The sequence below is a fragment of the Gasterosteus aculeatus genome, chromosome 8, assembly GCF_964276395.1.
Source record: "Gasterosteus aculeatus chromosome 8, fGasAcu3.hap1.1, whole genome shotgun sequence".
In the NCBI taxonomy this organism is placed as follows: domain Eukaryota; kingdom Metazoa; phylum Chordata; class Actinopteri; order Perciformes; family Gasterosteidae; genus Gasterosteus; species Gasterosteus aculeatus.
The window spans coordinates 14,523,592-14,538,091 of record NC_135695.1 but is presented as its reverse complement, the minus strand read 5'-3'; the positions used below and the strand labels follow the sequence as shown (position 1 = coordinate 14,538,091).

At 43.8% G+C, this 14,500-nt stretch overlaps 1 protein-coding gene across 8 annotated transcripts in view; it reads right to left on the bottom strand.

Moving 5' to 3' along the window:
• Positions 1 to 13,444, bottom strand: part of LOC120823832 (arf-GAP with coiled-coil, ANK repeat and PH domain-containing protein 2) — a 33,761-nt gene extending 20,317 nt beyond the window's left edge. For 7 of the 8 annotated variants that reach the window (XM_040184220.2, XM_078108304.1, XM_078108302.1 and 4 more), the window contains exons 1-6: positions 12,996 to 13,441; positions 6,140 to 6,197; positions 4,727 to 4,846; positions 4,018 to 4,071; positions 1,806 to 1,864; positions 678 to 861 (exon numbers count right to left, since the gene is read on the bottom strand). In XM_040184220.2, the coding sequence (XP_040040154.1) occupies positions 678 to 861; positions 1,806 to 1,864; positions 4,018 to 4,071; positions 4,727 to 4,846; positions 6,140 to 6,197; positions 12,996 to 13,048 (528 nt within the window). In that variant the 5' untranslated portion in view covers positions 13,049 to 13,441. Of the gene's footprint in view, positions 1 to 677; positions 862 to 1,805; positions 1,865 to 4,017; positions 4,072 to 4,726; positions 4,847 to 6,139; positions 6,198 to 12,995 lie in introns of all 8 variants that reach the window. The other variant, XM_078108305.1, reaches the window with a different exon arrangement.
• Positions 13,445 to 14,500: the final 1,056 nt, after the last annotated feature.

The window sequence follows — 14,500 nt, the reverse complement described above, 5'->3', positions numbered from 1 at the left end:
TTGATGGAGAGGGGAGAAAAAAAGATCTAGCAGATGTTTACTGGTTGAAGCACAAGCAGAAGGATAGTTGATTTAGCACTTTGAACGTCATTTCGCTATAAAATGAATGAGTGTTCATCCAGAACCAATCCAGACCCATTTTGACGCGGTTCTCTTTTCTTCTTAAAATTTTAATCTGTAGCTGCGTTCTTCAAACCGTAAGACTAGAGCGGTTTTTATGATGAATTTAAAGTAATTCAAATTAACTGCCACTTTCCTCCTCATCGGCCAGATCCGTAGTTATGTTCTATAAAAATCATTTCTCCAGCGTAGCGCTTGATCAAACATGACGGCTGATTGGTCACAAGAACATTTGGTTACAGACCATAACAGGTCAAGCTTCGGCTTCTACTCCATTCGTTTTATAATCCGTCTGAGTTGGGGCATAATGCGCTAATGCATATTATGTCCTTAATTGGTTTCATTATAAACTTGAGGACAGCAGTATTTCATCCATTTTAGCATGAAAACAAAAATAAAAATAAAAATAAAAAAAAAACAACTTCAGCTGTTCCAACTGCTGCCGTCTGTGTTCTGCTTATTAAACCGCTTCCAGGATGGGTTTGGGTATTTCACTGTAAATGGGACTGAATCGCCTCGGTGCCTCATTGGTGTTACAGTTGGGCGAGTAGCTGCACCTGTAAAACGTAGTCGAGGACGATGTGTCGGAAGCACTTGCGAGTGGCGGTGAGGATGTTGGTGGCCTCCTCCACCTCGTGCTGCTTGTTGCGGGGAGCCTGCGCGTTCTTGATGAGCGCTCCCTCCTTTTCCTCGCTCACTTTATCAAAGTGCTTCTTGGCCTCTTTGAACTTGCGTATGTCACTGACGAGGGGAGGGAGGGGACAGAAGTTCAGTAAGACCAACACACAAAGTCGACTGCATCTATTGTACAAGTATTTGCAGGCACAAACACTTAAAATATTATAACAGCACGTTCACACGAATCTGGGATGACTTCTAGGTGGTTTGAAAAACTGACACAAGGTCAAACAGGACACATCCCTTTGTTGTCAACAACGATGTGATGGGAAAGGTCAAATCCTGAAGGAAGCGGAGTTATCTCTGGATATGAACCAACACAAGGCACGGCCGAAGCAACAGGAACATGCAGAGGTTAAAGGGGATTTCATCTCTCAGGGGGGGAAACGAAGACGTTTAAAAAAAACAAAATGACTAAAATGATTGGATGTGGGTCTTGAGCCGGGTAAGAAAAGGTTTAAGGCACTAGTCTTGAATCAGAGGACAAAGTGCTTAAAGTGAGATTTGTGTTTGAGTGCAGGAAGGTAGTGAGTATTTAACGGCATGGCTGCTGCTGCTGTTGTTGTGTTGGGCTCTGGTGCTATGGGCAAAAGCTGCTAATCCTTTTAATGAAATAAACCAGAAGGCCCCAATCACGCCTACAAGCCATCTGGAACACAGTGCTGTGTAAGAAGGCTTTAAACTGAGAGACATGAGTAGAAAATATTGCCATGTATACCAATTGTTTGGTCCTTGCTGGATCAACAGCCTAAATGTGACACGTTCAGTGTTTTCTTTATATTCATAGTATTCAAGAGTGAGCTTTCTGTATTCAAAATCTACTCCGGCATGGATTTGAAGTAAGTTCCAGTGTTCTTCATCGACTTGATCTGGATACAATCCAGTGAAACTCTAAATGTGTTGGTTTGTTCTCAAGCAGAGATTAAACGAAAAGTCAAATCAGGACATATTTCAAAAGCACAGATTGCCACGAGATATGAGCAGGGCTTTATTCAATGAATACTCACTCTTTGACAAATGTTTGAAGCTGGGTCTTGATTGATCTCTGGACTTGATCGAATAATATCTGTGAAGAAAGAAGGACGAAGCTATTCGGGCAGTTCTCTTGGAAAGAAACAAAAAGGTGATGCATGGATTCACTTTCCCTGCAAGTCAGTATTGTGCACCTCTGTTTAGGAGGATTCCAGTTTACATCACAGGGTGCAACTAGAAAGCCAAATTAACACCAACAAGCAGACTTTTTCAACTCTTCTCATAAAAGACGTAAGCGCGAGAGATGGCGTGATCTTATTTTTAGTTCTGAGTCACGCTTCAAAAACGCTCTACCAAGCAAAAGGTTCGGACAGACACTTAAACCTCTAAACAGTGTTCTTCAGTGTGATTTCATGTCCAGACGAGACAATGTGAGTAGTGTGGCTGGAAGAGGCTCCGAGTGACCAACAGATTGAGTCCCCGTTTGAGTGGATCACGTGCTGAACAATCGCTGAGTAGCAAAAAACCTATCTGACAGTCAGCTGACGTGACCGCAGCCGCCTACGTTGAGTCACAGCCTGCGCGGCGGCTCTCGGGGGCTTTTAGGCGTCTAGTCAAAGAAGCTTATACTTGGATTTGGTGAAGAAAGATTCCGCAGTTGGATCACGGTAAACCACCTCACCGTAGCTTTTTGGGATGTCAAAGAAGAAAAAACACACGATCGGATTTAAATCAGAGAATGTTACACTCAGACTTCAATGTGGAACTTGAACCCAGTTTAACCGAACAGAACCTCAGATTGAAATGACACTGATGTGGTCAAATGATTTGCAGATTTGGTCCCCATTTCAACGAAGGTTTTCCACTTTATCCAAAAGACGTTTAATGTCAAATTTAAGGCCGAGTTTAAGGCCAAGAGAAATTTCTTGATTAAGACAATAAGTTCTTTTTATCTACTAATCTATTTATAAATCTTAACCTATTTCATCTTTCTCCTGCTTCACTAAAAATGGTAGAAATGAGTTGCAATAACAGTAGTTGTAATAGTATCAATTAAAGGAGTTGAAGAATGGGGAGGCTCTTTAACACTAATGGAACATTTATGTGAGAGGTCACGGTTTCATCCAGAACCACGGTGACCGTAAAAGGTCCAATTCCCAGTAGCAAACTTCCCCTTGTCGTGGACAGCGTGATGCTGGCTGGGAAGTCCCTCTGAACACGTGAGGCAGAGCTGACAGAGAGCGGACGTGACGGGCGAGATCAAGCAACGAACCGCTGCTGCAGGACGAGAGCCTCTCGCCCGCCGCGCGTCTCCTCTCTTGTCTTCAAAAGGATTCTTAATGAGGGAACCTTCCTCAGGGGAACTTTCATTCCTGCCACAGACCGACAGCCGAGGACGCTGACAAGGGGATTCTGGGAAAACGCATAATGAGATGTGTCCTTCGGGGCTCCTTGGGGAGTTTGGTCCGCGTGGAGTGGTTGGACGTGGAGTGCGTGAAGACGATCACGTTGAGCCAAAAAGAACTCTTGCATTGTGAAAGGTGAACTAAGTGCCTTTAACCTATTTCACCATCCCTGCACTCCACTAACAGGCGTGTTGCTAGTCGCAGCTGTACAATTATCAGGTAGGGAGGAGCATGGTAGGTATTTTTAACAGGATGCCGACCACATTGTGAAAGATTGAGGTTGACCACGTTTGCCTCAGTAACGCACGATTCGTTCTACAGTTTCCACAGCATGGAAGGAAGGGAAAGGATTTCATGGGACAGGGAAAAATAACCCCCTAACATGGATTTCATGTGCTTGGAGAAGAAGTAACTTTATTTTCATGGCAAGTCCTGAAGCCATGTTGACGTTAAGTACAAAACATGTGGTTTTAGGTATCTGAATGTTTTCCCTTTAAGTACTTTTTACAGAGGACAGCGTTTTTGATACTTAAATGGAATTCAACCCTGAAGCAGCGTGTTAAACCCAGTTGCTTCCAATTCCGAGTAGCCCCGTGAAGGCAGTTGAAAGGGAACGTCTTGCTCAAGGACGTTATTGCAAAACCGTAACAATTTCTAGTCTCACGGACCTAAAAGTCCCTGTCTTGTAGTCTGCCGCCGTCCTTCACGACAGTAATTAAATGCTGTGACGGTTAAGAGATCTGTTCCCGACTGTCGGCTGAGTTTAGTCATCAAACAGTCGTAGCGTTTAGGATTAAAATAATGAAGATATATCCAGTTCCCCGTGGCAGTGATGGCATACCGTGTGATAGTTGATCATCTCTTGCAGGCTCTCTGCAAACTTTGTGAGACTGGACTGTGGAGACAGAAAGGGACAGACATGAAGGCAGGCAGAGAAAACATCCTCATATATCTATGATAACAACAACAACACACAAACAAAGACACAAAACAAAACGAGGCCTGTATATTCAAATAAGATGCAAAACTCCAAATCCAACTCTTGTGTCGGTCAGGTAGGGCTACACAGAAACTGTGGGGGTTTTTTGGAGGCAGAATAACACACTGGGATGGAATTCTTTTGTTAGTTACTCCCTTGAAATACATGCAGTGGCTCAACTTCAAACCCACTGAAGAGGCATTGAGGGGAACGGACAAAGGCCGAGAGGAAGTACTTGCCCCTGAAGAGTCATGTGAGAAAACAAAACCTCGACTAGTGGACAGTGCAAGGTTTCACATCTCGCCTCATTTTGTTAAATTTAGATATCATCTGGTAACGTCGTGAGGGGATTGAGACACTCAAGTGCGTGCCGATAGAGAGGAAGCGCAGTCCTCTGGGAACTAGGAACAAGTCTGCCATGGCCAGTTTTTATTTTACTATTATTTCACAATGTAGAAGTCAACTTAAATGTCCAATAATTGTATAAAATGTTGAAAGAGTCATGCCTTCATGAAGAGCAGAGAGAAACAACACAACCCCAAACATTGTTATGGAACTAATGTTTGTTTACCTCGATGACCTCATCTCTGGTGGACTGCTGGGCTAGCTCCCGGATCCCGTTTACAAATTGCTTGTTGGCTGCGTTGTAGGCTTTTCCGGCATCTATCATCCCAATACACAGCTTTACCAACTAGAGAGAGAACGAGGAAATGGTCAGAGGTAATCATAAGGAAAAAAAGAGAGAAACGCTGCAGTGTGAAGTGAACGATTTGGAATTGAATCAGAAATAAAACGCGAGTTTTAAACCATATCAAACTAATCTAATTCATGTTTTTTCAGAATGTGGTATTTATTTATTTTGAAGTGTTTAGTCCCAAACAAATAACTGCGCTGGTAGTAAAAGGTCAGAAGGTAAAAGGTCACCAAGGGGGATCTGAATCAGCTGTTCTTGTCAAACTGGGTGATAACCGTGAACAAATGCAAACCCTAAAACCCGCCGCTCACACTGAACACACTACTGATCGCATACATTCTTCTGCGTCTTTCTGCCTTTAAAATTTGAATTGGTTGAATTACGACAAAGACTGAAAATTATAACATCTGACCTCGACCTAAACTCTGAGAACGTCCGAAGCTCAGCTAAAGGACGACCGTTACTACTAGCACGGTGATATGACTGAACTATTGTATTGAACTCCTGGTCTCTTTAGCCCTCAACCCCAACCATTACCACACACACACACACACACACACAATCCCAGCATTACGCAAACAGACACGCAGATCCTTCCTCTCCAAGGCAGGAGTGGAAGGGAAGCCGGGGCTGAGTCAGAGAGGTGGGACTCCAGAAACAATGAACTGGATCTTCCACGCTTGAGGTTCCTCCCGAGTAGCCAGAGAACGCGCTCTAAGCTCTGTGGGGCGTCCATTGGGGAGAGGGATGGGTTTGCCATCAGGCCAGGACACGACTTCTGATGAAAACTAGCCTGTTTGGATTATACATAGAGTCCGGGCAACTTGAGCAGAATGGCAGAGATGAGCTGCCGCGCCAGGAAAGAGGATACAAAGAGAACCAGCATCAGGAAACGAGAGAGTTCCTGTGTGGAAGTTAACCGTTACTTAGAAAGTCAGCCATAAAATAAATGAGCTAAAAAAGAAACTAGAATCTCATTCTGCACAATACAATTGAATCATAATGACATTTGATGAAGGGAATTAATCAGGAACAGGTAAACTGCCATTTGGCTGTAAAGTCGATGTTAATTTTCCAAAGTGTTAAGTGGCAATGAACACAGATGTGATCCGTCCTTCCTTCTGAATTACTGGTACATCTGAATTAGTGGAGTTGGCCGTGCACCATACACACTCAGCACAGCCATCAGAGTCCTATTTAAAGGCCGGGGGATACACGGGGGGGTGGGGGTGGTTAGAATGTTGGAACAAATGAAATACTTAGCCAGGTTTTTCCATGGGAGTTACTCACTTTGTCGAGCTTGGATTCCAACTCACACACATCCCCCTCCACATCCTCTATGGTGGCTCTGTGGGAAGAGAAGAACAACAAAAAAAGCGTTTGAAAATCAAATGTTACAATGACTCGTCACGATCAACTTCACGGACACGCGGCCACTCACATACTGGCTGAATGGAAGATAAAAGACATGGCAAGCGAATCCTCACGTAAAGAACATTATCTCCACTGGTTTACGGACCTTGCTACCTTATAAGAACTTTCACATTTACTATGGGTCCTGTGTTCCCTGTACACGGACCTCAGACTCCATTTGAGAGGTGGAGGTTCTCACCATGAACACATCCAGTGGCTCTTCTGAAGCCAGAGTTTCGGCATTTGGCAGTCAGCGAATTTCTGTTTTTTTGGCAAACAGTGACCCGTACAAACAGATTGTGGATATAGTGAAAGTGTACGTATGTAGTAAGTGACCATCACCACAGGCTTTGGTGAATAACCCCCCCAGTCAAACGGGTTACTGTGACCTTATTCGAGTGCAGGGAAAAGTAGCGTCTGGTTAGTGATTTGATTTATGTGCTCAGTAAACTCAATGCAGGTATAAAAAAATCAAATGTAAGCAAACACCACTGACTTTGTTTAGACATGTTTTTTGCTTTACACTATTTTCTTCTATTTTTTTTTTTTTAAAGGCCTGATTGCATGATCTCAATGCAGCCCTCTGTTTAGTTCTTTTAAAACTGATAATCTAGAGTAGATTTATACCATTGCTTTTATTTGAAGGTAAAACAAGTTATCATGCAGGACTGAGAAAACTGCAGGCGCAGCGGGGGGCCTCAAACCCTCTCCAGCTGTTTGCTCTTTCAACAGGTACTGGACCTGTGGATGTTTCCCATGTACATGTACATTTTACTTCAAAAGCAGGGATGATCAAAGACCTGAAAAACACAAGCATATTTTAGATCATATCCTTTAATGCATACCTGCTAGGTCTGAAGGTTGTTCTCTTTATGAAGCGTAAAGTACTGCTTGAGATAAGACATTCTTTGTGCAGTGTGCACGTTCGCTTCATCGGTGAGTAACAAGGCAGTTCAGATGGCCTCCTTCTACAGAGCTGGTTGAAGCAGAACAAGATCCTACACTAAGGAACACTAATAGGTTTGATGAAACCATAAAGGCAGAAAACTGATATTGGTGAAAAGCAAAGTCTGGCCTCAGTATCTTTAAGCCCGTGACATGAAGACCCACTCAATCAGGAGTAAACTAGAACGCCTCTACTTTGTAACGCTCACCACATGGCATGACTGTCACAGAGCGATTGGGACATTTTGTCGACCCAAACGGAGGGGAATGAACTGAGCTCACGTAGCTGGCGAGGCACAAAAGGGGGTCAAAAGCAATAAAGAGCTTGCTTGCTTCAGAGACATTAATCCCTGTTGGCCTTCGTCAGTTGCCACAGGCAAAGTCCATTTCTCTGATGCACGGCTTACATGATGTCCGCTCTGGCGACGGGCGACACAGTGCGTGGATTTGTTTCCTCAAATGCATCTCCATTCATACGCGGGGCGTTTTGCTGGTGTGAAGGCAGTAGTGACAGGAGTAAGCTGCAATCCTTCGTTTTCACGCCATTACCAGCAAGCTGAAGAGGGGGGGGTAAAAGCTTTTACAAAGCACCACGCAACAGATGCTGGCTTCTTCCCTGGAAGAAAACCCGGGTGAAGGGGGATAATTGCATGTGAAAGGGTTTGTTTGTGTGCGTGTGCGCGTGTGTGCGCGCACGTGTCCGCGGCTTTGACCTTGATGAAAGCACTTGATCTTGTTTGCTCAGGTACAGCAGCACAGAGGTAAGAGGAGACGTTCGGAGGGCAGGTCCAAGATCTGAATGTGTGAAGCCGACGGAATCAAAGGCCGGTCGTGAACACTGGGCCATCTTTCCCCGGGGTAAACAACCGTACGGTTAAAATAGAATTGGCTTGGTCACGTAACTTTCTGTGTCGGGCAGTCGCTCGATGGCTTTCAATATAAAAAAAACGAGAGCACAAATATTTCCTTTTAATCTCGTAACTTGAGCCGGCCCGGCGCAAGCTTGTGACTGTCAGACGATAAGAAAAGGAAGGGAAGGGAATCTGGGCCGTTGCCGGACGGCTCTGACCTTGGAGCGCGTCCAGCATGAGTCCTGGTAATGAACAGAAGGAGAGCTTGAGAGAAAGCTACACAAAGACACACACGTCTTTCACGTCAAAGTATGTGGTTGTTATACAGATTACCGATGAAACACATTTGAATTCCATATCCGTACCCAATGTGTAAATCAAGTACATACAGTACATATAATGGATGGAAAGAAAAGAAAAAGAGCAAACCAAGATGCAAACTGCGTGAGACAGAACGGACCATCGATTTATCATCAGAGACGAACCGAAGGCATTAAAATGTGGGTTTCCTGCGCTCGATTCTGAAACACTCTGACCGCCATAGAAAATAAAACATGCAGCGTATTTCACAACTCTGAGGAGGCTCCATTTGTCATATTAATACTACACCTGTCAAAGAGTGAGCAGGGAAGGCGTTGTTTTATTCCATAGACTTCAACATTCAACACTGTACTAGTTGTCCCAAAACTACGGTATGAGAATTAGGAATAGGTACATATTAGACACTTTCAACATCAAATAATGTTATATAAATAACTTAATGACTGCAGTATTTTCTGTGACATAAATAATGATATCAACAGCAGTGGTTGACCTTCCTCTGTGACTGAATGAGTAACATCCAGGAGAAAAGTCAAAGACAACAGCAACATGTGACCAGTTCGCTCACGAAATGAAACTATAGAAATTAGGAAACAAAAAAGGCACCCAGGTCTGCGCCGCCGAAGAAAATAGACGAAGAAGAACAAAAAGCTTGTAACTATGTAAACCACATCAGTGAGAAAAAGGCCGACTCAGCGTCTTCGGGGGAATGTTTGGGTGCTGCTTCGCTATAGGATGACAGAAAAAGCCCACTTGAATTATAAATTTAAAAAATATACGTACAGTTGACCAGAACCCGATACCTTCAATTGTGAAGGGAGGGCAACACGGTGCCGGCACTGTGTGTGTGTGTGTTCTTAATCTGAGTAAACTCAAATTGTATTAGAAGCTGGTGACTAAGACAGTCACACTGCCCACAACGGCAACAATAGGAACAGATCCTGGATCCTTTCTGTGCTCCTCGTCCTGCACCTGCACTCAAGAGCTCGGACGACATTGGCAACAGCTCCTCCAAAAACTGACAGCCAACCGGTCCGCAGAGATTTGGTGACCATGAACTGAACGAAAGAGGGAAGCCTCTCTGGCTCTTTGGTCCAAACTAAAATAACAAAAATCGTTTGAGAAAGACGACGATGGGCAGGTTAACTAACTTCATTAATAATAATGATAATCCTCAATCCCTTAATGTCGTCAAATCTTTGACACCTCAGAGCCCAACGGAGTCATTTAATGCGTCAACGTTGCACTAAGCCAATATTTATATTTCCCTTTGTGATACAGCTCCAAATTCTGCTGTAAGATCACATCAGTCCAACTTTAAATATGACGGCGACTAATCCAATTAGGAGACGTCTGGCAAGCGGCTCTTAAGGTGGATGGATGGATGACAGCTGAGCAGTCCCACTTCCCTTTGATGCTTTCTAATTATATTTTGTGTGGCCTCACATCAGGCTTCCCTCAGCCTTCAATAACGTTTTAATGTTTTGAAAGGTCTTTTTTTGATAAGAATTTCCATTCTTGTGTCTGCAATGAGCGAATGAAAAAGGTGAACTAGAAATTAAACGATTGCCCGCAACACTCTGAATTTGTTGCCGTGGCTGGAAATGCCGAGAGTGGAGGGGAGCGAAAGGTGCGGTGACGTAGATCCTGTCATTGTTAGCGGGGCGGTGGGGAGTCCCGCCGTGGTAAAAAAAAGCCACCATTAAAAACGCACGGCCTTCAACATCCACACTATGAGGTCAGCTCTTAAAGATAGAGGGTTACACAGGCCGTCCTGGTAACGGATGAGCACTGAAGTCATGCTCAGCCTTCACCGTGTGTTACATAAGCTGCAGGAAGGAAACAGTCATCTTCCACTGCAACTATTAAAAGGTGCAGTCATCCAAAAAGAGCAGCAGGGGAAAACGACTTTGACAACAAAGGCCTGCATGTTTTCTTAATTGACTGATCGCTTAGCGTGCGAGGGTTAGAAGTTGGGCGGTTGTATTCTCTTTGCTGCCCCGGTGTCGGCCGGCTGCAGGAGCTGCAGTCAGCCGTGACATTCAATTGGCTGCTAATGCCCCTTTATCAATTATCATTAAAAGAAATGCACCGCAGCTCGTTTAAATTAAACTCCAACATACTCTGCGCGCTAACAAGGCGTCGGCGGGGCTCCCGGGGGGGGGGAAACTGATCAGGGACCAGCTCAGCCCCACAGCTCCTCATCCTCAGGTCCGTGCTGCAGGAGACTGACAGGCAATGACTCAGGGGAAGCGGTTCCAGCAATGACTTCATACCAGGGCACCGCACTGAGATCGGATTAAAACAATCAGGAGAAAAGCAATCGTGGCATCAGCGTTAAAGAAAGAGAAGAAAGGTTGCCGTTTTAATAGAGAACTCTGATCACTCTTGTCCACTAGATATGAACGTAAATCCATTATCCATGCTGCTCTTGTGAGGTTTTATTTTCTGATCTCTCTGGTATCACGTGATGCTTACTTGTGTTTGTTGAGAATCAGAACAGCTGTGGTCAACCAATGCCAACAAACGTAATATAAAAAATATATACATTGCAAAATGTAGCATCCTTTGGGACCTTACAAGATAAGAAATCTTATTGAAAGCGTCACATATGTACTCGTACGCATGTGGGGAGAAAAGCCACAGCTAAACAAAGGGAATTTTCAACTTGCATTGTCGAAGAGGAGCCAGGAAAAGGCTTAATGTCTAGTTTCAAGTGGAAAACTAGGCCACCACGGCTTGCTGCCAAAAATACATAGTTGTTACTACTACTGCTGCATCATCTCCGCCGGGCTACAGGCAAGACAACTTCACAAAATAAACAACAATATGAGCAATTTATATATATATATATATATATATATTATATAAAATAGGGTGTGCCAGGTTACTGCTTGAAAGCAACCTTTCCTCGTTTGGTGGCCCCATATTTTCTGGCGCACAGTTGAAAGCAAACACCAAAATGGAAACAGATGTTTTGCGCAAGTGAGGGCAGCTCCGCTCACTGGTGTGCACGTCCGTGTTTCCATCCATTCTTTCTCACTCGCCACGTCCTCTTCTCTGGCCAAACATAACACGTGGGGAAGGGTCGGAAAGAAGCGATGAGGGTCGGAGTGGAAAGGCGCGCCGTGCGGATCAGGAGCGACCCGCGGCGTGTTTAAATTAAGCAACGGTTCAGAGACGGCACCAAAAACATCTAGGAGATGCGAGCTGGACTTTTCTTGGAAGAACGGAATCTTGAGGATGGAGATAATTATGATGACAATGAAGCAACGAAGGGAAGGAAGATGTTTAAAGACTCCGTGCAAAAGTTGTAATTAGAACGGGCAAACAATAACTGCCACAAGTTAAAGGAAAATTAGGCCGCTCACGTCGCTTGGCCGAAGATAAAATTGTTTCAAAGTACAATGAACAAAGTCACTGCAAAATCCAAGTAACACAAGGGCGGTGGGAGGTTTCCCGTTATTGTGGCTCCCGATGCCGGCATGTGTTCCTCGTTTGTTGCTGGAGAGGATGTTGCAGCATCAGCGAAGGGGAGCTGAGGGAGGAAGGAGCCGCTTTCTCAAATCTCTAGAAAACGCAAAGTGAGTGAGGAGGAAGTCGAGGGCCGATAGAACATTTTCGCACCTTTTAGGCTCGCTGAAGAAAAAATAAATAAATGAAGAAAAAAAAAAAAGAAGAAGCGGTCTGTGAGAAGCAACACCGTTGCCAGGAACACGTCACACACACACAAGAGATACACTGTACTTCTAAGCAAACTCTGCCGTCATTCACTTCAAATGAGGAGTTTTACTCTCAACATGGGATTTTAAAAACTGATGGGAAATGTTTTTCTAACCATATGCTGAAGTTTGATGTGCCAAGCCACAAAGCAACTAATGGGGAAATTATCTTGAGGATGAAAATAGTTATTGTTTTATGAAGCCTTATTACAAGATGACAAGAGTAGTTCATTCTAGTAAGGGCAGGATGATAATTCAATATGATAATAATTTAAATATAATATTGTGATAAAATCAAAAACCGAGATATTGCACAAATACCTAAATGGATAACAGCCGATAACTTGCCCAGTAGAAATTCAGAAAATATGATCACATAGTTGTGAAAACTTTAAAACAACTCTCTATTCGTCCCATGAATGTGACCATATTCTAGTGTACAGCTGCAAAACATTAATTCACCCCCCCACCCTGTAATTACACTCGAAGAAAATAAAAAAATATGCAGTACTCTATGCTTGACATTTGAAACCATGGAAAATTAAGGTCAATGGCACACGCTGGGACTTCCGGCATTAATTTTTAATTTGCATTCCTATTTTACATAATTTATATTTGAAGGTAAGAAAGAAATAAAAGCACCAGAAGAGCTTTCTGGTGCTCGTGTGTGTGTTTGCCACACCGGTCAGGGAGTACATGTTTGGGTTTAATACCCCATCGCCTTCAGCTCTCTTGAGAGACAAAAATAGAAAAAAAAGTGGCAGCGCTGCCAACAGCTAGCTGCTTACTGCTGATTAGCTTGCGTTAGCATCCAGCTAACGTTAAATGATACTTTCCCCTTGAGATGAATAAATAATCCATCCGACCGGGACAAGAAGAAAAAAAATCACTCACCTGAATCTCGGAGAGTCTTGCAAACATTCCTCGAAGTCCACAGTTATCTTCATTTTGCCGCAGCGATTCCAGACCTCAGGGAATAAACACAGTAATCCAGGCTGAGTCTTTTGGGGCTAATTAGCTTGTTTGCTAACTTCTCCTGTAGCGTCGTCCGACCAGCTGGCTCCGCTCCGTCAGCTAGCCTCGGATGCTAGCAGCTACGATTAAAAAGTCGTGGCAACGCAGACACACGCGCGACAGTGTGTGTCGTTGAGTGCGGGCGTGTGGTTGCAGCACACAAACAAATACAAAATAAATGCACGCTACAACACAAGTCTTTCGGGGACGCAGCGGTCAGTCCAGGAAGCAGAACAAGTGTCGTCCGGCAGGCAGGTCATAGCAGCCAGCGGGAGAGGATCCGTTCCTCAACGCAGATACTACCGCGCCGCACAAAGATCGTCTATGCTGCAGGGAGGCGTGTGCGGGGAGACACGGATCGCTGTCCAGAGCGCCTGCACTCGCTTTCGGGGATTCTGTCCGTGAAAAGAGGGGTTGCAATGGAGCGGCTGTCGCTATCGATATACAAACTATATGCCAATGTCAAAAGGAGATTTATCAGAAGGGTGCTCAAACCCGGGTTCTGTTTTCTTTCCAATTTAAGATGGGAAAATCTGTGATTGGGTTTGATAATGGTAGCTGCATGTTATTAGGGATGTATATTATTGTATACCTTCATACATTGTTTTATTGAAATTTGTGTTGGATTTTAAAATGTTTCTGTATCTCACGATCTTCAGTTATCTTTAGTTGTGTTCCGAAATTTACCACGCGAAAAATTTAAAAAAGGAGCGAGGCCTCTCGTTTTTCTACACGATCTTCGTGAGTTGACACTCCTCCTTTCTTAATCCACATACTGCGGATTCAATAACTCCTCCCGTACAAATCACACACTGGAAACTTTAACACGACAAAAATAGGAAACAACGAATGTTTTCAGGTTTCTCTTCCGCTGGCGTTGAAACGTTGTTTTGCGGTTGAAACACAAGGAGTTTTCCTTCTTAGCCGCAAACCCTCTCGTGTGGGATAATCCCTGTGCCACTTCCGTTTTATCCCGATAGAAACCCAACGGGAGCAGCAGATACATTGTGTAACAGCGCCACCTGGTGGTTAGAGACGGGAACCGCATTTCAAAGATTACCTTAATGTGTGTCTATTCAAGTTTGTAGATAGATCTATATCTATGAATACAAAAATCCAAACTAACTGGATGTGTACTGATTATCACAGTATCAGTATTGATTATTGACATGGTATTGATTATCACATCAATAGCGGGAAGGGAAAAAGGGACGATGCTTTTAATCCATTAGTCATTAATTGTATTTCTAAGGTACTGTAGATATACTAGCAATAAAGAACAAGTCAATGTCACTATTTTTTATTTTCTATTAAAGAACACATATATATTCTTATGTCATGGAGCCAGTCTCCATTCATTTGCATAAGAGTATGTTAATCAACAA